Source organism: Erigeron canadensis, chromosome 4 (genome assembly GCF_010389155.1).
Source record: "Erigeron canadensis isolate Cc75 chromosome 4, C_canadensis_v1, whole genome shotgun sequence".
Classification (NCBI taxonomy): Eukaryota; Viridiplantae; Streptophyta; class Magnoliopsida; order Asterales; family Asteraceae; genus Erigeron; species Erigeron canadensis.
The window spans coordinates 3,315,045-3,340,522 of NC_057764.1; the positions used below are offsets into that span (position 1 = coordinate 3,315,045).

General features: G+C 33.1%; 3 protein-coding genes across 6 annotated transcripts; 1 reads left to right on the forward strand and 2 right to left on the reverse strand.

Moving 5' to 3' along the window:
• Nucleotides 1–11,671: 11,671 nt before the first annotated feature.
• On the reverse strand, nucleotides 11,672–13,476 carry LOC122596502. The gene is made up of 5 exons (XM_043769091.1): nucleotides 13,254–13,476; nucleotides 13,069–13,158; nucleotides 12,881–12,985; nucleotides 12,281–12,565; nucleotides 11,672–11,877 (listed from the first exon to the last, which is right to left on the reverse strand). Exons 1-5 carry the CDS (start codon nucleotides 13,335–13,337, stop codon nucleotides 11,875–11,877), a joined length of 567 nt encoding a protein of 188 aa, XP_043625026.1. The 5' UTR covers nucleotides 13,338–13,476; the 3' UTR covers nucleotides 11,672–11,874.
• On the reverse strand, nucleotides 13,338–17,451 carry LOC122596497. 4 transcript variants are annotated; one of them, XM_043769083.1, is made up of 8 exons: nucleotides 16,688–17,451; nucleotides 16,317–16,619; nucleotides 16,150–16,236; nucleotides 15,304–16,062; nucleotides 14,955–15,027; nucleotides 13,966–14,554; nucleotides 13,528–13,768; nucleotides 13,338–13,407 (listed from the first exon to the last, which is right to left on the reverse strand). In XM_043769083.1, the coding sequence occupies exons 4-8, from the start codon at nucleotides 15,420–15,422 to the stop codon at nucleotides 13,404–13,406; spliced, it is 1,026 nt and encodes a 341-aa protein (XP_043625018.1). In that variant the 5' UTR covers nucleotides 15,423–16,062; nucleotides 16,150–16,236; nucleotides 16,317–16,619; nucleotides 16,688–17,451; the 3' UTR covers nucleotides 13,338–13,403. The 4 variants fall into 4 exon arrangements, with proteins under 4 accessions (XP_043625018.1, XP_043625021.1, XP_043625020.1 ...); XM_043769086.1 differs by having other exon boundaries at nucleotides 13,372–13,464; nucleotides 13,628–13,768; XM_043769085.1 differs by having other exon boundaries at nucleotides 13,380–13,464; nucleotides 13,538–13,768.
• A 1,267-nt stretch (nucleotides 17,452–18,718) lies between these two features.
• LOC122596501 (1,2-dihydroxy-3-keto-5-methylthiopentene dioxygenase 1) lies at nucleotides 18,719–24,585 on the forward strand. The gene is made up of 5 exons (XM_043769090.1): nucleotides 18,719–18,852; nucleotides 18,950–19,037; nucleotides 19,132–19,226; nucleotides 23,936–24,175; nucleotides 24,303–24,585. Exons 1-5 carry the CDS (start codon nucleotides 18,838–18,840, stop codon nucleotides 24,429–24,431), a joined length of 567 nt encoding a protein of 188 aa, XP_043625025.1. The 5' UTR covers nucleotides 18,719–18,837; the 3' UTR covers nucleotides 24,432–24,585.
• Nucleotides 24,586–25,478: the final 893 nt, after the last annotated feature.

Sequence of the window (25,478 nt, forward strand, 5' to 3'; positions counted from 1 at the left end):
GGTTGGGCGACTGTTGGTGGTGGAGCAGCGTTGAGTTGTGTATATATAATTGATGTAAAGGATTAATGGACATATTTTAAATGATAAGAGATTGATATTGTAATTTAACCACTAATGTTAAAGGGTAGTGTATCTGAAAGTATTTTAAGGGTTATTAAGTGAAAATAATACATATTTTCAACATTACCAAAAGTAAAGAAGACTATTTTTTATAATATAGTAAGTATATAAGTATAGAAGAAAAAGCAGTATGTTTGTGTTTTAGAGACATGTAAATTAAACACATCTTTGTATTTCAATGTGGCATATGCTAGGCCAGTGATGGATCTATACAGTATAGGACGAGGATCTTTTACGGTTGTACTAACTTTATAGGTGCAATTGGTGGGATTTTAATCCTTGAATTAAAATCAATAGTCAAGATTCAAATTTGAGTTTTGAATCTTGACCTTTGATTTTAATCTAAAAGTCAAGAGTTGTCCAACTTCACATTTGAAGTTGGTACAACTTTAAAGAATCCATATCCCACTATATATGGGGCATCAAAATTTTAATTTACAATTTTTAATTCATGTGAAGTTGTAAAACATTTATACAAGTACTTTTTTTTTTTTATGTTTTGCTAAACGAAACCCCAAAAGGCTTTATTTAAAATACATTAAATAATTATACATTTATCATAAAATTTAAGAGTCAGCATAAATAATTATACATTTACCATAAAAGCTTCGTTTAAATCAATGATTGTTTAAATAATTGATTAATAAATAGTCATGGGAGGCTAATATATAGTGTTAATAATGTCCAAACAAAAAGTCGTGGACACACTGTTTAAATTTTCATACTCTTAAGTGCTAATAAATAGTGTTGATATAATCATAAGTTAATGGGAGCCTATTTTTGTTAATATCGATGGAGGGTATTTTAAAAGAATTTCCAAGATAAGTCGCTCAAGAAATTAAAGACCATGTCAAACCAACCATTCCTAATGCAGTTTTGCCACATCTTTTCCCGCCAGAGCCCCAAATAAACAAACAAACAAACAAGTGGTAGTTTTCCAAAGTAAAAAGAGATTAATTTGCCTCTCTTTCACTTTACGATATATCAACATTTTAAAAAAAAATTATTTTATTTTTATATTTAATGCCGTCTTTTACGAAATATAAGAGATGTGAAATGTAAATGACCTTATCCATATATCATAAGGTAAACAACATGTAATTAGAAAAGAACCTTCAACTATATTATATGACGGTGATGAATGAATAACTAAGCTCTGTCTTAAAAGACATAAGGTTTTTTGCTTAATTAAACCCAACTTCTTTTTTGATATCACCAATACTTTTGTGGAAGATTTACATTTCCTTTCAAATTTGGAAGCATATCATAATCCTGGCTAGCTAGTAACGCACTTTGAACAACCATTCACCAAAACACGTACACTGACGAATTATGATATGATATTAGACAATAGACATCCTTCCTTAATCCTTTGAATAATTCGAATTCCCAAGCCATTTCCAAAGTCACCTTCATTGAGAGAGGGGATTCCTCAGCATATGGTAATCATTTCAGAAGTAAGCTATTTTTACAAAATATGTGAACATAGGGATTTATTAAACTAATATATCGGGCATTTCCAAATCCAGAGTTTGGTGTATATATAGAGCCTCGGATTTCTCAAACCCGGGTTCTGACTTCTAATGTTTTCCCGATGAACGTACTACCATCAAACACAACATTATATCTTTGGTTTTTAATATTTTTATTTCTAACAACTAGTCTTAATACTCGTACGATGTATGGTAGCTATATAGATTATATCATAAAAAAATTCGAATATGTCACATATGAAATAAATTGCGGTTAAAGTAAACCGATTATCGAAACAAAGTTATAATAAACAATAATAATAGATATAATATATGTTTAGTTAGAGTTTTGGATTTATATTGAATTTTTACAATCACATCAAAATCAGATCTTGTAAGCATAGTGGATGACGACAAATAGTCTTGTGATTTAGAACCGTAAACTCAAATTTGTTAGGTCTTCATGTTAATAACATATTATCATGAGTAATATAAACAATAGGAGTTGAAGAATTGCGAAAGAAAAATAAACATTTTTATTAATGAGAAAACGATCAATCAAATAAGGTTATAATGTGTTTTGTATATATAAGCCAGGAGTTAGAGTTTAATTCTAAGTGTAATAAGAAAATTGAATCTATACACAACTAAAAAAACTAATTTAATTAAATAAATTAATTAAATTTACACATATCAAGCCAAGAGTTAGAGTTTAATTCTGAGTGTAATAAGGAAACTAAATCAATATACAACTAAAAACGCTAATTTAGTTAAATAAATTAATTAAAACGACACGTGTCGGTCGAAGATTGCGCCACGTGTCATTTTAAGAACATACGAATCATGTTTTGGTTTATTGGTATATACATATTTGATGTTATAGATCAATTTTTTATTTAACCCATGAATAATTTAATTCTTCTAAAATAAAGTTAATAACCCTTAATTGACCATTCTAGCCCTTCTGATTAGACAAAAAAAATTTTTTGCAAAATTAGTAGGGTTTCTCAAGCTCTGAGTTTGATAGATATGTGAAACTTATTTTCCCAGCGAACTATTACCAAAGATAGAAAAAATAGTTGGTGTTTTTTTTTTTTAAAGAATAACGAGCATTTGGTTTGTATATTAATTTTTTATTTAACTTTTAAACTAAATTATCTCTTTTAAAATAAATTCAAGGACCTTGATTAACCATCATATCTGCTTTTTTATCAGTTTAGGTTTGTTAGAGCTTGAACTCTTCCTAACTTATTTCCTCGTGAATTTTAAAATTTTAAAATTAAAACCAGCGGATTCCTATACATAACGGTGAAAGTGGCGGTGTGATGGCATTGATACATGGCAACTAGTAGCGACGGCGACAGGTAGCGCGACGATGTAATGGTGGTGGTAGAGTTATTAATATAATATAAATGATATTAAAAGGGTTAGTGTAGTTATTTTAGGAGTTGAGATCAATGTAGCAATTTATTTCTGTAAGAAAATATCTATACTAAATTAAAGCCCATGTTGAATGTTAAGAAAAATGAGACAAGCAAATTGATCAAACTACACTCAATGACTTAAATCACCACTAAACCTTAATATTAAATTACATCTTATATTATAAAATATATCTACTACTTCCTTTAAATCAAAGACCTTTCTATCAATTAATTACACCATTTGACGTTGCCATCACAATCATCATCTGTCGTTACCATCACACCATCACCATTGTGGGTATCGTGCTAGTAGTCGTCATACTTGTTAAGACCATTAAGAAATTATAAGATAAAAAAAAACTTAAGAACTCAAATAAAAGTTCTTAAAGCTCCAAATTCAAGGCTTATCCCTCTCGAGAGAAGGTGTAAATTTGGTTAATATTAAACTCTAAAAAAAAAATATATGTATGAAGATCAAATTTTGACAAAACAAATTTAATACAATGAGAGAAAGTACCTGTGCGGGTGCAGCAGTAAGATGGTGGAGGTGATAGGTAATAAGAGGTGATAAGTCATAGAGTGTGATAACCAAATGCTTTAGCCGTATGGCCTCGGCCCTCGAATTTAAAAATTTGTCGAAAGTATATCGAATGACATCTTTAATGAAAGAGCATGAAATTTTAAGAACACCTATACAACTTTTATAATTTATCGATATACGACTTTTGAGATAAAAGATTTTGAATGAGTTAGAGGAATAAAATGTTTATGGAAGAGAGAGAAGAAAATGAGTGGTTGAGATTTAAGGGTATTATAAGTAGACATATTTAAATTAGTGAATAAAGAAAATGGGTATATTAGGTATTTCTAATCCTTAATTGAGATTTTAGAAAAAGACACACCTCCTTTATAATGTATTATAGATATTTATAATATAACTAAAAGAGTATGTTGGGGGTACACTTAGCACCACTAATCCCCCCTTCTTTAGCCTAAACTTCCTCCTTATTAATCCTCTATTTTTTAGTATTATTTAATAAAAAATGGCCGACCTTTAAGAAAAAAATCTTTATTATTATTATTATTATTATTATTATTATTATTATTATTATTATTATTATTATTATTATATATACCACTTAGAAAAAACCTTCACATATTCTTAACCTTAAGAAAAACCTACGGAAAAAAAAGAGCTATGATTGACTACCAAAAAGGTTTTTTATTTATATAATTCATTATTATTATTATTTTACATTGAATTCTTATATAATTTTTTAATTTAGTTTGTTGGCCATTATAGGTTCATTATGGTTTCTTCTTCAAAAACAAAAAATAAGACCACATTAGTTCATCACGGAGATCTTAAGCCAACACATGTTAACCATCATCTACGACTCCGTGTTGTGCATGTATGGACTGTTTCGGAGTGGAACAACCCGAAGAAAATCAAAAAGTTCAAGATGGTCTTTGTTGATGAGTTGGTATGTATTTTTCAAATTATATACTTTACACTTTTTGTTTCTCTATTTATTTAACTAAAGTTGGGGAAAAAAGGTAAATTGAAATCAATATTTGTATAGAGTTAATTTTCATATATTTATTCTTTAACTTTCGTATTGATTAAGTTGTGATATTGGTCATACACTTTTTTTTCCCTCTTTTTATTTAACTAAAGTTGAAAAAAAAGTAAACTGAAATCAATATTTATATGGAGTTAATTTTCAAATGTGTCTTCTTTAGCTTTCGTATTCATACACCATTTGTTTCACAATTATTATAAGATTTATATATCTTAAGATTACTCGTCCATTAGACGGGCTTGGGCACTAGTAGATATAGATAATAAAAAGGGATATTTACATATATAGTCTAATTAAAAGGCATGGGTCTTGGTTTGGACAACATTTTAAAGAATGACCAATTTGGTCTAAAAACCCGTGGAGCATAATTACATATCATAAGAATTCTGCTCATCCAATAAGCAACTGACAAGTGGCCACTTATTGTCTCTTTTTTCTTTCTTCTTCCTATAATTTCTCCTGTTTTTCATTGTTCCTAACTTTCTTCTTTTCTTTCCTATAATCCTAACCAAAATTTTCTTAAAAAAGGACAGGTTGATCTCCTGTGTTTGGTTTCAATCTCAATTCACATAGAATATCTCCATTCTATTTCCTATTTCACGCTATGTAAACGAAATATTATACAGCAAACAATGAAAAACGTGATAACCTGGAATAGAGGGAAAAAACATTAGAATCTAAACCCTTAATACTGAAATAGTCTTGTATGATGTGTGGTAATTGATGACACATTTTGTTTTGAACCCACGAGTTAGAATATATTCACGAGGTAATATTCCTGAAAAAATCTTTACCCAACTCTATATTGTCAAGTTTTATAAGTGATTTCAATGTAATTGATTCAAATCCCCAAATATTAGGATGAAATCGATCAATCTTTTATAGGGTCTTGTTAAGGGAGATAAAATAAACAATCAGAAAAAATGGAGAAAAGAAAAGAGGATAGGAAGAAGATCAAGAGAAGAGATATATATATGGTCCATATGTTAATTTTCTATTAGAGTACTAGAACTTGTGTGTTTTTTATGTAACAACCGCCTTATAAATATTCTAATTAAGTTTCTTAAATCGTACTTTCGCCACCTGAACAGCCAGACAGTTCAATTTGATTAAGTTCTTGACGTACTTTAGACATAAAGTATGTGCTTATTTGAAGGTCAATTTGATCTTAAATCTTGATTTATGTGACGGATTATGAATTAATTCGATAAAATATGAAGGTTCGGTTCATAAATGTTCATGTTCATAATTATTTTAGTGCAAAATGTTCACAAATAGTCCCTTGGAAATACCTAGTGCATTCATTTGGAAAAGGTATAAATAGAATGTTGTAGTGTGAGAAAATTCACTATTCATTCATCACCTCCAAACACCTCTCTCTCTCTCTAAAAACACATAGTCAGGAACATCCCCACCACCATTTTCACACACTAAAATCACCATTTTGATTTTGGGTTGGTTAAGTGAAAACATTTGTACTTTTGGGTTCCTTGTGACGATCAAAACACGTTTCTAGCATCAAATCGCAGGTAATAACAACATCTTTTTGAGAATTTGATCAAATTAAAAGTGTACTTTTTATGTTCTTGTTCTTGATGATTTGGTCCGATTTTTGTTTGAAAATCATGTTTATAATCAATGGGTTTGGGTCTAAATGTGTTTAACATCATTTTGGTGAACAAATTTGGGTCATAACATGATTAAATTACAAAACCCATTTTTCAAATATGAACATAACTTGTTCTTGAAACCACCAAGTGTACTTGTGACATTTTGATCTTGGAAACTGTTAAAGTGATAAGGAAATTGTGTTATTACGTTCGTATATACTAAGTACTACATTCTAACTCGTCCCGAATTCGATTTAGACCATCAAAGATTAAACTCTTGGCTGTTTTGGGCTCGTGAGGTGTTCTTGAGCTGCTACTGCTGCTGCTCGTTGTTGTTGTAGTTGAAGTGTGGTTCGGTCTTGGTTCACATAGGGGTAACTGATCAATGATCAGTTTGCTCAAATGAATCTTGATTCGAATTAGTCGTGATTGTGGTATTTTCGTGAAAGCCAAAACGATCAGAACATTGAAAATGTAAAACGATCTAAAATTGAGGAAGAACATAAAACGACCTAAAACCGAATTTTGTCCAAAACGATCTAAATTGGCCACTTGGGGGGAAACGATCTAAATCAAAAGAAGAGCCAGAACGACCTAAATATTGAACTGCTAGAACGATCTATTTGATCTCAGCTATGAAACAATCTCCTTGGATTGAACACTCGAACGACTTCCTTGATTGAAGACTTGAAATAATCAACTCGACTTAAGTAGGGAAACGAACTAATTTTACTCGAATAATAGAACGATCTCTTTATCTACATTGTGCTAAAACGATCTGTTTTGATCCCAAGCCTGAGACGATCTAAATAAAGGTGATGTCAGAACGATCTAATTGAACTGATAGAGCAATCCAAATTGAACATAGCAAGGACGATCCAAACTCAATTACTAAGGAACGAATCGATGATCGAATCAATGTAACAGTTACATACTAAACTTCAAATATTTCTAGAACAGTTCTATCTTGAAATAAGTCTAGGATGTTTCTGACCTTGAAGCAACTGAAATGATCAAGTACACGCTATATGAAACAATCTCTTTAAGGATGGAGTCAAGACGATCTAAGTTCTGTCTAACCTCAAGTCAACCTACATCAGAACTAGTTCATAAAGAGACTTGAGATGACGTCCATTGTACAAAACCCTAATTGAGTACAACTATTGATTCTCTTTCTAGCTAAATTATTAGGGCATGAGTTCTGATTATAATATCATCATTGACCAAGAATATTAGTTTTATGTACAAGTCCGATGACCAACCAGACAAAGCTTAAGATTAAAGTTCACTAATAAAGTCGTTTATGTTGTGTGTTCAAAGACGTACAAATCAAGTTCAGTTTGGGTACTAAGAGTCCATTTTGTGTCAAAACGTTCTAAGCTCATCAAGGACCAAATCATCGGATCATCAAGAACATTTTTGCGATTAATTGATCATCAAGGCTAATATATGTATGTATTATGTGACCAACAACGTGTACTTAGGCTTCTGCCAAGGTGTGCTTGGATTTTAATAAATATAATCTATCTATCTCTGTGCTCGATAATTGTGCGTGTACCAGATCACTGTGAGTTCACTTATCCCCTTTTCGTACATTTTGTTCAAAGTTCTTATTCGGGGACTGAAAAACATGAAAACTATTTTGTACTTATATATATATATACGTTCATGAACTGATCTATGTACTATTATATGATCGTATGAAAATACTTATGAAATGATTTTGAATTATCTTCTAAAGTGTATTTAGATCTTGAATGGGCAGGATCTAGAATACATTCATATTGATATACATGTCGTTAGTATGTACTTACTGTTCAATGTATGAGTTCTATTCTTACTACTATCAATTCATGTCCCACAGTTCAGGGAATGAACCGTAGGTAATTATGGACAGCGCTGTTAGGGTAGGCCCACCCTCGTTCTCTACAGTTCTGGAGGATGCATATTATCTGTACTTGTTCTCTACAGCGCTGTTAGGTAATTATTAAATGTGTTTTATGAACTATTATGTTGTATGTTTCTCTTTAATAAGTTTGTAATGTTTTTAAGTTATGCATAAATTTCTGTTGTTATTAAATTACCAAGTAGGCATCTTTTATTAATTAAAATACTTAAAGACATTACATAATTCAAAATACTAAAAACACACTTAATTAAAATACTGAAAAATTCAAAACAATTATTAAGCAAATATGTAAGCTCCCTGAAACACTGTTCGTAACTGAAACGCCTCTCATACTTCTCATGATACTCTTGATGCGTCGTTGCATAAAGCAACTCATCATAGACGGTCCTCCCCTGTGCATTCAACCTCATATAGATTGCCTCAAACTACTTATATGCCTGCCAAATTCTTTTGAAGTGACTTGCTACTTAATGTCTACTCCATGGACCTTAAGTCGTGTTCCTGTTGAACATTTCAGTAATGTTGTTTCATAAATAAAGTATAAAAAGAAAAAAATAATAAAAAAGGCATATAGCCGTTAGTTGTTTGGTTGAGATGTTTGAATGAAATGTTTTATTTACTTGTATTGTATTTTTAAAATTAATGAAAGTTTAGGGTTTATTTGGTAAAAAAAATTTTTGGCAAGTTTTGACACTACGTCATAGCTTTTGGCAAGAATTGACAATCTTTGGCATCAAATTGACAAAGACACTTGTCAACTTCTTATTAAAAACTTGCCAAAAACATGTCAATGTTTGGCTCTGCACCTTTACTCCTAAAATCTCTAGTTTCTCCTTTAAATTTTAAGGACACATTTAGTTAAAAAAAATGTCATTTGTTTTTTATTTTTGTTTTCCAAGAAAAGTAAATTACTATTAATACGATCAAATTATAGTTTTCCAAACGTGTTTTTCAAGAAAAGAAAAACACACTGTTTTCTAATTTTTTATAGAAAACTAGAAACATTTATTTATATTATTTTTTACTTTTCAAATTAAATTTTCTAAAGTTTAAAAAATCAAATTATATTAAATCTTTCTGTGTTCCTGCCCCCGTCACCCCTTGCCCCAGCCCTTGTCACCCTTACCACCGATCTCTCACTTAGCCAAATATATTAGCAAATGTTTTTTAATATAGAAAATGAAAATAAAATGTTGTGGTTTTGAACGTTTTTTTAAAATTTATATTAAAAATTCATTTCATTTTAAAAAGAATTAAAAATAAAACTTGAAAAAATATTTAAAAAAAAAAAGATTTATTAGTTACTTTTGTCTTTGTATGATCATTCATTACCAAACGCAAATGCATGCTTGCATGGTCCTCGTGATGTTCCCTAGTTCAGTGAAATTAATAATACTGAATGCATATGCTTTTATTATAATATATATATGTTGTAAAAAGAATACGAGTAGTATTTTAGATTAATGTCGTGCTCACAAATAAGGACAACCTGTTTTGCAGAAAAAAATCTAATAATATTTGGTATTTCGGTGGTAGCAATACCAAATTGTTTACTATCAAAACCAAAAATTGTTAAATTTTAGAATCGAAAGCAAATACCATCGATATATAGTATTTCAATAATTTCACTCATCCCTAATATATATTATTTAAAAGTTACATTCAAAGTGATGAGATACCCAAAGTAAGTCAATTATATTAATCGACCACCAATTATCATTTAATTTAATGATGTACAAATCCTACGTTACACACATAACTTCATAGGTGTCGGTTGTTGAGATTTCACCGTTTAAATGCGCAGGGCTATTTTCGGCAAATACATGACTGTACAACATCAACTTCTCTTATCATTGATCAATTTATATAAGAACATCTTTCAATTTTAGTGTTGTACCCTTATAAACTTTAAAGCAACACCTACCCCATCAAATTGAAAAACTTAGGTCGTGTTTAATTCACAAAATATTTAAAAGTCTTTGTTAGGGGGCTTTTTAGGATAGAGAACGGTAATATGATAAATGATAATGCTTGTTTAGAAAAAACCCAGTTAATAAACACCAAAATTAAGGAATGGATAATCTTTACTACATTATCTAGTTAAATTTTATTATCTTATCTTATATATTACTATATTACTTGACGAACCACTATAAAAGTTATCGGATATCGTTCAATAAAATTAGATATGTTGCATTGTGCGGGTTAAATGCTAGTGGTGATATAAGAGTTCATTTCATGAAGGGACAAAAGGATGTTTGAGTGTAGAATACAGATGAGCTCATGTCCCAGATAGCAAAACCATATCGCTACAAGCCTACGAATACGAGTACCTATTGCCTATTGGTCAGTATTGGATTTGGGCCTAGTTCTGGAAAGGATCAGTATTGGACTTGGGCCTAGTTCTATACCGATTGGTAGTGGACCAGTTTTGCTCACTAATTGTGGTTAATTCGGTCTTGCAATACCATGACATGTTAATCATAAAGAACAAAATCCAAACATCAAAATCATTATCAAAAAATAAAATAAAATCATGGAATCAACTTATTTAAGTTTAATTTTGTATATTTTTAATGGGGATAACTTAGATGATGTTAACATCATCTTTGTTATATGATGTTGCTCTCTATGATGCACCGAAACTCCAAACAGGTAGGCGTACACGTTTCCGAAACTCCATGGAAACATTTCCGCATACGAAACACGTATAAAACGTCTCCTTTAATTTTCTATAGATACCGAAACGTTTCTTTAAAGTTTCCATACTGTTTCTAACTAATATCAAGGTTTTAATGGGCTTTTTCTATTCCCCAAACCCAAACATACTATATTATATACAATTTGATTAACATTAAATTTTTTCTATTTCAAAACCAATTATTAAACACTAAAAATTCAATGAGTGATCAGTAATCAGACATATATTATACAATTATACATATACAATTACACATAATCTCTCAAGTCTCAAGTCTTTCTCTATAAAAAATCGATATAAATTATATTTGTATATTTTTGTATTGCCGTACCCGTATCATGAATTTTTTAGTTTTGCCGTTCCCCGTTTCCGTATCGTTCGCGTACCCCTTTGTCGTACCCGTTTCGGTGCTACATACACTACAAGAAAAAAGGTCATTAGTCACCAAAACAATTTGGTCACTAACAGTATAAAAAGTGGTTACTAAAGTTAGTTAGTGACGAGAATTCAAGTCGTCACTTTTCGTCACTAAAGGTCCGTGACTAATTTAATTAGAAACCAAATAATAAAAGTGGGCACTAATTAGTAACCAAACCAAAGTCGTCACTAAATTAGTGACAGCCAATTGCGCCACTAAAAACTGGTCACTAATGAATGAAAGTCGTCACTATTAGGCTCAACTAACGGAGCTCCGTTATCTCAATTAGTCACCAGAAAGTTCGTCACTAATTTAGTGACAACATAAGTGGCTACTAATCTCAAATCTAATAATGCAGTTTCTGATATGCTCACTAGAAATGTAATTTGCAATTCATATAAATTCAAAACGACGACTTAGTTTGAACAATAAAATTTGTATAATATATATCATTGAAATAACAGAAATAACAATATCAACATTATAACAATACCAAAGAGAAAATACCATCTCCGTATCATACCGAATCAATACTAAAGCATTTACCCCTCAATCACTACAAATCAAAACTAAATTATAATATAGTCGAAACTTCATCCAGGCTGACTTCTGACATGGAATTTTACCCCTCAACCAATCACTGCAAAAGCAAAATGAACTTTTGTCATTCATCAAAATAGCAGAAATAACAAATCATATAAATTTAACTTTGAACTTTTCTCAAATAATCAACATAGATCTAAAATCAAAATAGATCCATCCTACCGAAATTTTATTGATTCATTAAGTGCACAATGCAACAGACATATTCAGTTGGGACAACATGTACACTAGTGCTCGAGTCCTATCTAAGGTACCTAACTAACTAACTAACTAAGCATTATATTGTATTAATATCATCTATTGTTCTATTTTCGCAGGCGGTCTAATGTTTAAACTACCTGGGCTAACAAATATTATCATGATGAGAAGCATAAAAGTAGTAGAATATCATCGTAAAAGAAGAAGAAAGAAAGAAAGAAATGACCAGAATGTAAACTTACACTATTTTGAGATTGCAGTTTAGATAGACGTGATAACTCTGCCATTATTACACCTTGGTTCTCTTCATACTTCGTTTGCTTTTGTTTCACAACATGAAGTTCTTCCTCTAAGGCTTTTGATTTTTCCTTTTCTGACTCCAATTCCATTCGTAGGTTTTCTGAGTCTAAAACCTTTTTGACTGAAACAGAACGTCCCTTTGTATGTCCCGGGATATAATGTAGTACTTTCATACAAATTTCAGCGGGTGAGCAAGTGGAAGATTCTTTCTCATGTAACAATTCATTCTGCATAGACCAAACATAAACAAAGAATTTACTAAATAACTTCAAAACAAAGGACCAAACAGAAACCTGAATAGACGAAACACAAACTAAACCCAGTTTTGTAGACCAATCAGAGGACCGAGCGAACAAAAACTTTAAAACAAACCTAACTGCAAAGTGCAAACTTGCACAAAGTCATTAGAATTATATACTTTTTATTTCACATAAGGGGCTGATCTCACAATAATGATATATTATATTGTCACATATGAAAATGAAATCAGTTTTTTTTCAAATCTGTTATAGACATAAAATGTTGGTATTACTGGAACATACCAATATATCGTCAGCCTTCTCATTCACCATTTTCTTCTTCTTTGCTGAAAAGTGGCCAATCTTGTACTTATCTATTGCTGATATTTCTTTTCCTTCTCTTCTTCGCTGTTTCATAAAAATAAAACACACTAGATTAATAATATCAAATAACCAACATTGAATATCCTATCTTGACAAGAACTACTCACCATATCAACGATCCTTGCAATGGAAACCGTCCCAACAACAGGTGGAACTTCATTCTTTAAGCTGTTTGTCCTATTTTTAGCACTAACTTTCTGTAAAAATTAAATAACAGAAATCAACTTTAACCTACACATGTTTCATATCAATACTTGTAAGATAAAATTGGTTTTAATGTTGTGATATGAACCTGAAATTCTGCGCTAGCAAACTTTTTGCAGAGTAATTCCCAATCAGCACCTTCAATACCTGCAGGGGGGGTGCCTGGTTGCATCCTCTTGTGTAGAGAATTTTTTGTAATAACAATGCAACCTATACTGTTTGCTTCTATGTTGGTTTGCTAGCTGTGAGTGTATTGCATGTACCATCAACGGACAATTGGGATCGTAAGTTGAATTTTCCTAGAACCACAATGAAATTGGTGTCAATTATAGAAAGATGACTTAAAGGGAAGCTGAAAAAACCTTACTGTGCATTTGTTGATGATGTCTATCTTCAACATATCATCTTGATTTCTCCAAGTGGTTCCATCAAATTTTGCAAACTTACGCATAACACACCCACCCTTAGTGATGAATCTTTGGCTGTCATCACCAACTATACGCTTGTCATATTCATCAACTTCAAAAATGAACTTTCCCTTGTTCAATCGCCTTTTTTTAGTTTCACCCAAGGTTCTAGATTGAGTTCGGGTATCGAATGTACCTACATATACTCATGTGGATTCAATAAGAAAATTAAATAATACTATAAAATTAAACTCAAAGGAAAGTAGACAAAGCTTGGCTGTGATGACACTCTAAAAAGTTAAATCTAATACCCGATGACAAATTGACTTCAAACATCATATAGGCGAGTTCTATCACAAACTGAAACTTAAAATAACAACTTAATTAGCATACCATGAGAAGGTGAATAATCAATGTTCTCGTCCTGTTGAGAATCACTTGTGTCACTATCAACTTGTGGGGAATCGACTTCATGACCATCTTCCTCCATTTGTGGGGAGTTGACTTCACTCTCAGTTTGTGGTACCCATCTTGCATGATTTGTGTTGAATGAGTGAGCTTGCAATGTATCATGAAACTGCCGGTTTTTATCTTGCAACCTAATAGATGCTTGCCCCTTATGACCTCCGAGTTGATGTGGAATATCATTTGTGTTGAATGACTTGTTGATTGACATATATGGTTGTGGAACACCGTGTATGCTAACTGAATTCTGAGGTTGTGGACCATGTTTGCTGACTGGCTTCTTATAATGTGGACCACCATGCCTATCATTTGAATCCTGCGGGTGTAATTTATGGCCACTTGACGTTTGAGGTGGTAGACCATCATGATGGCGACTTGACTGGTGACGTTGTGGTACATCACTGCTTGACTGATGAGGTTTCCTCACATCATAATTGCTACTAAAATTTTGAACATCAGGCATTTTAAATGGCTTTCTAAGTGGCTTTCTAAGTGCTCTGTTACCTGGTCCAACCATCTATATAACAATAAAACAAACAGATACAGTTGAGACTGTTAAGATGTCATGAAATAAGACTTTTATAGTGTACATGTAATACACCTGCTCAATATGTTTAAAAATAGTTTCACCCAATCCCTTCCTATATCTAGAGTAGTCCTAAGTTCCTAACCAATTAACTGCATATATCTATTTTTAACCAAAACATGGATATTAAGTAACAAACTAGAAACTGTTTAGAGTAGTCCTAAGTTCCTATATCTATTTTTAACCAAAAAATCAATCACTTGTACTTTTAAGTTGAACCAACTTATACTCTTTAAAAATTGGTAACTTTAACTTATCATTTTCACCACTATTATACTATCATAACCTATACGAGAGAGAGAGAGAGAGAGAGAGAGAGAGAGAGACTGACCCTATATGAGCTTGAATCCAGAGGTTTTGAAACCACGGTGAAAACACGGATGTTGTGAGCTTCAATACTGATTCTGTTGAGAACACAAACTGTTGAGCTTCAATTTTGAATAAAATGCTTATATATAGATAAAACACAACTCAAGAAACCAGATTTTGAACACACACACACACACTAGGTAGATTATATATATATATATATATAAAGATTCAGACATGGAATAACATTCTTGTATATATAGCACAATCAAAATTAACCAACTCATAAGCTTAACATGCATAACTAGGTAGATTATAAAAAAGTAAATCTAAACCAAAAGCAAAAGCTAAAATCCTATGTCATAGTTAACCTATTCCGAATCTGTAAAATCATTTTCCCATGAGTCCTCATTTTGAGATGGTTCTGAATTGGTTGAGTCATTGCCATCATCATCTTCGTCATCATCAATGAAACTGTCATCCATGCCATGAAGTTTTCGATTTGGTTGTCTACCTAAGGCATCACTTATAATCGAGGCATCCACCAACTCCAATGGGATACTACCTCTTGAAAGAGATGGTTGATCCATACTCAAATCAACAGTTAGATTCAAACGTGGCTCTGGTTCTTGATAAATAACTTCAGGGGGGACAGGAACATCATAGAGCGTGCGAGGGGTACAGTTTTGCACAACATGCCAACTTTTTCCTAGCTTTAAATCAGGTGCATAAAAAACTTGTTTGGCTTGAGATGCAAGTATGTATGGTTGATTTTTGAACCATTTTCGAGACATATTTACACTAGTCAAGCCAGATTCTTTGTCAATTTGGAGTCCATTCACATCAGCAACCCTAAACCAACCACACTTGAAGACTAACACTCTTTTATTTTCTCCCAGGTATGCTAGCTCTAATACTTCTTGTAATATCCCATAAAAGTTAATAATGTTTTCTCCGTAATCACCCACCACTAGAACCCCACTATTTTGAGTTTTCCTGTCCTTTTCACGATTTTGAGTATGAAACCGATATCCATTTACCATACATCCACTATAAAAATTAACAGAATCTATAGGTCCACGCGATAATATACGGATTTCTGATGCAAATGATTGAGGACAAGAATTAACCTACATAGAAAAATATCAAGTATTAATTAAGAAAGTTTAAAATTACGTTCCATTACAAAAACAACAGATGTAAAACTTGATTCTTACACGTTTTCGAAGCCATGAACCAAAATATTTGATATGACGTTCATTTACATTGTCATAACTTTCTTTCTCAAGTTCTACTTGTGTGCACTATACAAAATCAATATATAATATTCAGTATCATTAAAATAGAAACAAACTAATAAAATGCCACATATATATGTACTTACTTTGATAGTTCTTCAAGTTCAGGGCAATTGTTTAAGATGTATGTATGAATCTTCTCGAGTTCAGTTTTCATCATAGCACACCCTTTGAGGTTACCGAAAGGACGCCCTTTACATTTAAAGACAGAAACTTCACCACCAATGTCCATCATTTCATTGTTTCGCTCAACCTTATTAAACACCATGTCTACATCATTCAAATACATAGAACAGAAAGCTAGACATTCATTATCTAGATATCTCTCAGAAATGCATCCTTCTGGGCGAGCTTTGTTCTGAACATATCCCTTTAAAGTACTCATTTTCCTAAAGAAATAATTAGTTAGTATCGTAACAATTAGCAAGAATTCAATAAATCTAAAAATATAAAGTACCTTTCAAACGGGAACATCCATCTATATTGAGGTGGACCTGCAATCCTTGCTTCATGTGGCAGATGAATCAAAAGATGAATCATAATGTCAAAGAATGACGGTGGAAATATCCGCTCCAATTTACACAAGATGACAACAATTCTTTCCTTTTGTTTCTCAAGAACATCTAGGTACATATTTCGTGCGCATATTATCTGGATAAACTCACATAGCTCATACAAAACAAGTCGAACTTCCTTTGTCAAGCAACCCCTAATTGATAACGGCAAAACTCGTTGGATGAAGACATAAAGGTCATGACTCTTCATGCGAGACAACTGAAACTCTCCCCCTTTGACACATCTAGATATATTTGAAGCAAATCCATCTGGAAACTTCAGTAGCTTTATGAAACTTAGAATTCTTTTTTTCTCATCAGTTGTCAAGTGATAGCAAGCCATAGGCATCTTGTATGAATTGCCATCTGGTTGTAGATGTAGGCTTCTTTTCAACCCCTTGTCCATCAAATCCTCTCGAGATTTCCATGTGTCCTTGGTCTTGCCCTTGATGTTAAATAATGTGGCTGTTATGCTTTCTGTTACATTCTTAACAACATGCATGATGTCAAGGTTGTATCTTAACTTTAATTCAGCCCAATACGGGAGCTCGAAGAACACACTTTTTTTCTTCCATTCTTGTTTGTCTTTAGAAGACTTTCGCTTTCTTGGGTTTGCTGGCTCACTAAATGTGCACTCAATATCATACAAAATTTCATGGCCAGTCTTTGTTATTCCTAACTTATTATATATGTGTTACGACCACTCGATTTTTGGTTTTCAACTTTTGATTTAGTGACCACTTTTTGGTTTCTAACTATTTTTTTAGTGACCAACATTTTTTTTGACACTAATTTTATTTAATGACCAAAATTAGTGACGACATTTTATAATGGTGACAAAATAGTTTTTTTAGTAACCAAATAAAAATTCGTCACTAAAAAAGTGGTTACTAATGGGTTTTTTTCTTGTAGTGATAGGTTGCTCTCACAAAATATAAAATTCATGGGACTCTATGACATGTATAAAATTGATGTTAGCGAGTATATGAGAGCAACATCATCCAACAATGATGATGTTAACATCATAAATCATTTTCCCATTTTTAATTTTGGATTATAATTTTGGTATTTCTGAGTAGATATATTACTAACCGCTAAACTTCTGGGAAGTTTTCAAAGTTTGTAAGTTTTATTTCAACCGTAAGTTTTATGTTTTCAAAGCAGTTCATGTTTAGACTTTTAGCGTGCAAGTAAAATAAGTTTTTGTTTGATTCAAAACCTTTTTAACTAGTAATCCAAGCCAAACTACATTACTAACTTTCTCAAACGTACTAAATATATACCATAGATATATAGGCATGTTGCACTTCTCTAATTATATGTTACAGATGGAGTCATGGACAACATTTGGATTTTGGAAGTGCGTTACAATGACTTTGAAATATCATCTTTATCAAATAAAAGTTATTTCATTATTGATATTTGATGATATTTTCAAGGGATTAAGACCCAGAATGTAAACAACTTTACACGAATTGTTATATTGTGTATTGAAATTCAATATCTTGTATTTACTTTCAAATCTTGTGTATTATATATATTCGACCAATCAAAAACTTACAAGTGACAACTTATATGATTATCACGTATACCCGGATACATACGATGCACAGGATTTAAACATGCGTTACGCACAATACACGAAATTGACGAAATTGAATTTGGATACACTACAACAATTCGTGTAAAGTTACTCATCCATATTTTCAATTAACAATTTTAAGCTAAGCAAGGACGAGTTAGAATGAGTTTGTAACATCATCTTTATCTTTGGAATGAAAGTTAGCCTTTCCAAAAGAACATCATATTTATCATATTAGAAAGAGAAGATTTTTTGAATGAATGAAGAAAAATGGAAAACCACAAAATAAAGGGGAAGCTGATGACCACAAACAAATTGAGGTAGCAGAATCTTACAAAAGACAAATACTTCCAAATACCTTGGAAACCTCTAGAAACCCCAATATATAACCCTAATATATGATATATATACATACATCTATGTATATATAAATTTTGATTTACATAATTGTTAATACTTGGTTTAATTTCAATGGGGATTATTGAGGTGAGTGGTAAAGTCTTTTGCTTTGCCAAATAAATGTATATATATATATAGAAAAGTGAGTATGGTTATAACATCTTGTTGGGTTGGTTGGTTGCAGGCATGGTTCATGGATGATAGCCATGAGAATCCACAGCTTCCTCATCATCTCAATCCACATGAACCTGTTTCCCCTGATTACTTAGCTGGTCTGTACTCTATATATATATATATATATATATATATGAATCTGTACTTGATGGGTATGATTAAATTCGTTTTGCAATTTGTATGTGTGTGTAGAATTGGGTGTTTTGCACTGGAAGTTGAATCCAGAAAAGTATGAGAATGATGAAGAATTGGACAAGATCAGGGCTGACAGAGGCTACAATTACATGGTAATCATCATCATCCTGAATTCCTCATATGTATAAGTGCCATATATGTATTCTTATAGATTTACTGCTATCATTCTTTGACATATGTATCTTGCGTTTTCTCTTTCGTTATATCCATGTTTGGTCTTGACTCTTGTCGATCTTTGTCCCTTTGTTGGCATACATTTCGACATACTAATTAGCAGTCCGTATAATTTTAAGCAGTCCAGTATAAAATAAAGAGGTTTAACAAAAACTATATACTTATAAGATGAAATTAAGCACATAAACAGAAATTGATGGTACTTTATGGGATTCTGAGATATATTGAAGGTAATACCTAGAAGTTAAAGTTAGGGTTGTGAAAAACGACGGAACTGTCAATGGAGATTGTTCATGTTTTTCCCTTTGAGGTAAATGAACACTAACATAAATATGAACGAGTTTCCATGTTTTTGTTCATTTAAATCCGTTTGTTTGTGTTGGTTCATATTTGTTAAGATAATAAACAAACACGGAGGAACATTTTAAGTTCACCCTAGATGGCCGGGGTTTTCAAATATCTTGGTAGTAGATAACACCGGGATTAGTAGTAGTTAGGCCAGATGTTAACAAAGCTTTCTGAATGCACTCGCCGATCTTCAGTCGAGAGTTTCTTCAGTGTTTTCTCTCTAAATGGTGAACATACCTTGCAACTTCTCCCATGGTTCCTTGGTGAGGATAACTGATGTGTGAAATCGAGTAATAAAATTTATAAAACACGAACTACTAGAAATTATAAAACACGAACTACTAGAAAACTGACTACAACACACTAACAGGCAATGAACCCATGAACCCGTTTGTATGCAGTATAGTAAACCGGTAAATCCGAGATCGTTCACAAGGACTTTGAAAGTAATTGCTAAAATGAAATGATTCAAATAAAAAGGGGTTTTGTGGCCGAATTGCCACGTTGCAAATAGTTAGTAAAAGAGTTAGTAATCCCTCAGGATTAATCGAAAAGAGGAGTTGTTGTATTAAAAAATAATTTAAAGGTCACTCATCTTGATTTCGCTCAACAACATGTTCGGATTGCATATGAAACGAAGTTCAAACCCAATTTAGTTGATTAAATAACCGAGACTCAAATTAAGCACCAACCCCGTACCCGTCAAGTTAGTGAAAGACTTTGACTCTCTTGTATAAACTAGTTCCATTACAAAGACCGGTACCCAAAGACATCTTTTATAGCTTTGCTAATTCAAAAATGGTTTTGGTTATTAAGTTAACAGTTATACCTATCGAATGTACCCAACCGTCAAAACATTTATTCCTATTTTCTTTGAGTGATTATCTACCGTACCCGTCATAGATCCAATCATTTGTACCCAAACCATTGAAATAAAATATATGAAATCAATAACTACCATTAAAGACTCATATAAATCACCAGTCAATTCAAGATAAATTATAAGGAATAAATACACTGAGATTTCGATATAACGTTAAATGTAATCAACTTTGAATTATAAAATATATGCAATCCTTACATATTGTTTTACTCCATCAAGATGGATGAAAAGGCGATTAGCCACTCATATTAAAATACGAATAACAAATCAAAATAACAAATCAAATTAAGAAAATTCATCGTTACCGAATACAAAGGAATGAAAATGAGTAACGGAAATAATCCAATCGTAATGAAGTTTTTCGAAGAAAAGTAATCTGACGAAAATCTGCTTCAAAGGCTTCAAAAATCGGCTGGAGAGTAAAGTTAGGGTTTTATGAATGTTTTTGCAAGCTATTTATATTTTCCAAAAATAATATCAAAATCGGAGCTACACTTCGTCGCAGTTCCAGACTACCTTTGACTTTCTTTGACTTTGACAATCGTTGACTTTATCTGGCTTGAGTCCGGTGCCACTGCGTCGCAGTCTCACACGACTGCGAAGCAGTTTAATCCTCGAAATATGAAACTGTGACGCATGCTCATGCTGCGCCGCAGTGTGCGTTGACTTTCGTTGACCAGTTTTGAATTGCTTTGACCAACTTCCAATCTTCAGTTTCATGCCTCGTAAAACGTCCGTAAGCACTCATTTTACTCAAGAAACATCGTTTTCTCCGGATTAACGCTTAAGTACCTATTAACACCCTGAAACACTAACAAATACCATAAACTCACCAAATATATACGAAAACGACTATTAAACCATATAAAAACAATTAACTAAACCGTGGGAAATGGGTATAAAATACGACATATCAATCCCCTAACATCTGTTAGGAACAGTAGGTTGCACAGGGGAAGCAAAAACAGAATATAAAGAAGAACACGAGAATATAATGTGGTATCTCACACAATGTGTGTGAACTAATCCACGGCTGCAACTAGGGATTTTATTAAGCTCTTAATGACACAGAATTACAATACAATAGACTAGTATATATAGAAGACGGGTTTACAAACTTGGTCGCCAAGAAACCTAATTAGAACCAGCCTTCTAATTAAGGCTTAATTAGAAGCCAGCCGACCCGAATTAAAAACCAGGCCCAAACAAGGACTTCACGCCCAACAATCTCCCACTTGAAGACCTTGCGAAAAACTTTAGCCCGCTTTTCAAGCAAACAATATCCTGGTCTAAACAGTGATCCAAAAACACATGGAACAGAATAACAGGTCCAGCTCAACGAACAAACCAAACTTCAAACCATAGTACACCTAGTTGCAGCGGACTCCCACTTATTAAACAGAAGGCCCCGTTGGAGCGTTAGATGGCCCCAACACGGTCTTAGCATACCTCAGCTTCACATCTTCAATCTTCAATCCCATTTGACTCCCATAAAGTAGGTTGAGGACTTCCCAGAAGAACACTCTCCAATGACAGTAACTTCTCGGATCCCTAGTCTTTCGAACCCAACGTAGATTCCCTGACTGGGTCGAGCTACTCCCACTGTCACGAAATTCCCGTACACGTTCAGACTTCCGAATACGCTCAAGCAGATTACGTGGAGTCCCGGAGTTCTTTACCGTCGACCGAACTCATTTAACTACTGAATCAGCGAGCCCAACTTTGGTGTTCGTCTTAACAGGGTGGTCACTTCCCTAGACGGAACAGGCACAAGATACAACGAACTTTTCTTGAATCCCCTAGCAATAACTCTATGTTTCTCGAACACAGTCCACTTTCCTCCACCAAACTTCACATCAAAACCCTGAACATCCAATTGCCAAACAGAGATTAAACTTGTTTTGAGCTCTGGAACGACCCTCACGTTAAGCAAAGTCCAGGTAGTACTGAAAGAAGTATCCAAGACAACATTACCTATGCTAGGCACATCAAGAACCTTACCGTTTCCAAGCCTAACCTTGCCAAAATTGACTTTTTTTAACATCTTACATGCAATCAGCACTGTGGGTCGCATGAACTGATGCACCAGAATCCATGACCCAAGGTTCCACACTACTAAGTACCAATGCATCACCATCAGAATCAGAAGCACTCTTAATAGCAGAATTCAAACCTTCATCGGAGTTCTTCTTATTAGGACACGAACTCCTAAAATGCAATGTCTCGTTGCAGTCCCAACAACGCACACTCGGCCGAGTTCTAGCAGCAACAACAACAGAACAGCAGCTTAATAAGCAGCAAACAGCAGGAACAGAACCAGAACAGATCAAAACCGGACAGTAGCAGCAGCAGACGAATTAAAATAATTCGAACAGCAGCAGCCACAACCGAATTTCAATCAAATTGATCTCAGAAACAGATATGATCCGTAGCAAAACAAGATCAGCGAACAAAGGGGCAGAGAACAGTCCCTTAATTGCGAATTCAGCAGCCACGAACAGAATCAAAGCAGCCTAAGCTCTGATACCACTTGTTAGGAACAGTAGGTTGCACAGCGGAAGCAAAAACAGAAAATAAAGAACACGAGAATATAACGTGGTATCTCACACAATGTGTGTGAACTAATCCACGGCAAAAACAGAAAATAAAGAACACAGAATTACAATACAATAGACAGGTATATATAGGAGACAACTAGGGTTTACAAACTTGGTCCCCAAGAAACCTAATTAGAACCAGCCTTCTAATTAAGGCTTAATTACAAGCCAGCCGGCCCGAATTAAAAACCAGGCCCAAACAACGACTTCACGCCCAACAACTTCTCCCTCTAGTTCTTAGTTGTTGGCCACTTAATACAAGTTCTCCGCTTGATAGGGATTATCTCATGCAATTCTCCCTGAACTTGGTAAACATCATCTTATAACTTCTTCCTAACTCCTTTAGAGATCAACAATCACTTTTTTATAATCGAGTGTAAAGTTAAGCTAATTACAGCTCACTTCTTCTCTTGTTATTCGTGAACTTCATTCTAAAATGTGGAAATGTGACAAGTAATTAACATCACTAAGAAATGTGTATAAGAAGTTTGTTCGGGTTATACTTTAAAGGTTCAGATGGGTAGAGTAAAAAAATAAAGCAAAAAAGGTAACATGTCAAGCAGCTTGAAAGTGGTCCAAGTGTTATCATAATAATTTTTGTAATCATAATTGACACGTTATGTAGAAAAAATCAGACATAAGAAATGGTTATGGTCTAGACAACCTGACCCAATTTGTACTAGTAAAATATAACCTTTTTGATCTGAATGTGTTATGAACCATTCCCAAAATCTGTTTTGCTACCTTTACTAGAAAGAGTTTTAGAAAATTTGGGTACTAATTTCATCTTTTGACATAGGATCTGCTGGATTTATGCCCCGAGAAAGTGGAAAATTATGAGCAAAAGCTGAAGAACTTCTACACAGAGCACATTCATGCAGATGAAGAAATACGGTATTGCTTGGAAGGGAGTGGGTATTTTGATATCCGGGATAAACAGGATCGCTGGATTCGCATTTGGATCAAGGCTGGTGATCTCATAATCTTGCCTGCAGGAATATACCACCGGTTCACCCTTGACACCTCCAACTATATCAAGGTGAAGACAATGAAATTCTGCTTAAGATTGGTTTGCCCAAGGACCTAACTGACTTCCATAGTTAAACAGTACCTTGGCTATATGTTAGAACTAGTGGACTATAATTGTTAATTGGTTTTTTATGCAGCTGATGAGGTTATTTGTTGGAGAGCCAGTATGGACTGCATTCAATAGACCACAAGAGGAGCATCCAGCCAGGAGAAACTACATGATTAACTTTGGTCAAAAGATGGGGATGCCTCTTGAAGCTCATTAAAGTCTACCTATGAATAACATATGTATGTAATACGATATAAGACTACTGATATATAGCTGCAATTGTCATATACATGTATTTTGAGGCCAAATACTGATACTCTTCTGTATTTGAATCTTCAATATGATATAATACTATGCTATTTGTAGCTTTAGTAGACTTAAAGGTCCTTTTGTTGGCCTTTTATAATTATGGAGAGAATCAACTCAATCGGCTCACAACAGGTATACTTTCATACTTTCTTCATGTCCGTGACAGGTTTTAAAGCGTTAAAATGCAAGTCATTATGAATATACGCATGCGTGTACATCATCTTTTTGTCGCTTATGCAGTATTTATATATATTTTTTCGAATAACTAACCTCATATTGGAATTAACTTACCAAGATTCGGCTTTCTTTGATACTACTGTGGAGCAATTCAATTGATTGTGCTGATTGGATCTCATCTGTTAATGTTGCACTATCCAGTTGTTGCATGTGTCTAATGTATGGAGTTCTTTGATACTTCCCTTGAACGCCTAAACCTTACACGACCAGAGCAAGTGCTCAAAGTCCGGGTTTTTTTCTTAGCCTCAGCAATTGGGATAAACTGACACTTGAATGGTAAAATAAAACATGAATCGACAGGGAATACAATTTACGTAATTAAATAGGTTAAGACAACTATTCTTAACCATATGTTAATCAATGACAGAATGCCAATAAAAGCCAAACCACGGCTTAAACAGCGTTGGATCATGTCCATGCTTCATACATGGTGTTTGCCTGGCCTAATTAAATGACCTTGAACTTGACATTTATTTTGTTGGCTATTTAAAGCTGAATATCTTAATAATAGAAAAAAGAAAAGAAAGAAAACTTACAAAATAATAGGCTGAAGCCTTATAAATGGAGTCATCTTTGATTCTCCACAATGATTGTTATCTTATAATACACACCAAAGATAATAATAAAAAGGAATTGTTATAATGACAACAGAACGCAATTGAAATTTATGACGGGAGTACTAAGGGAAAGCGAAAGAACTTAGAAAAGAAAAACATGC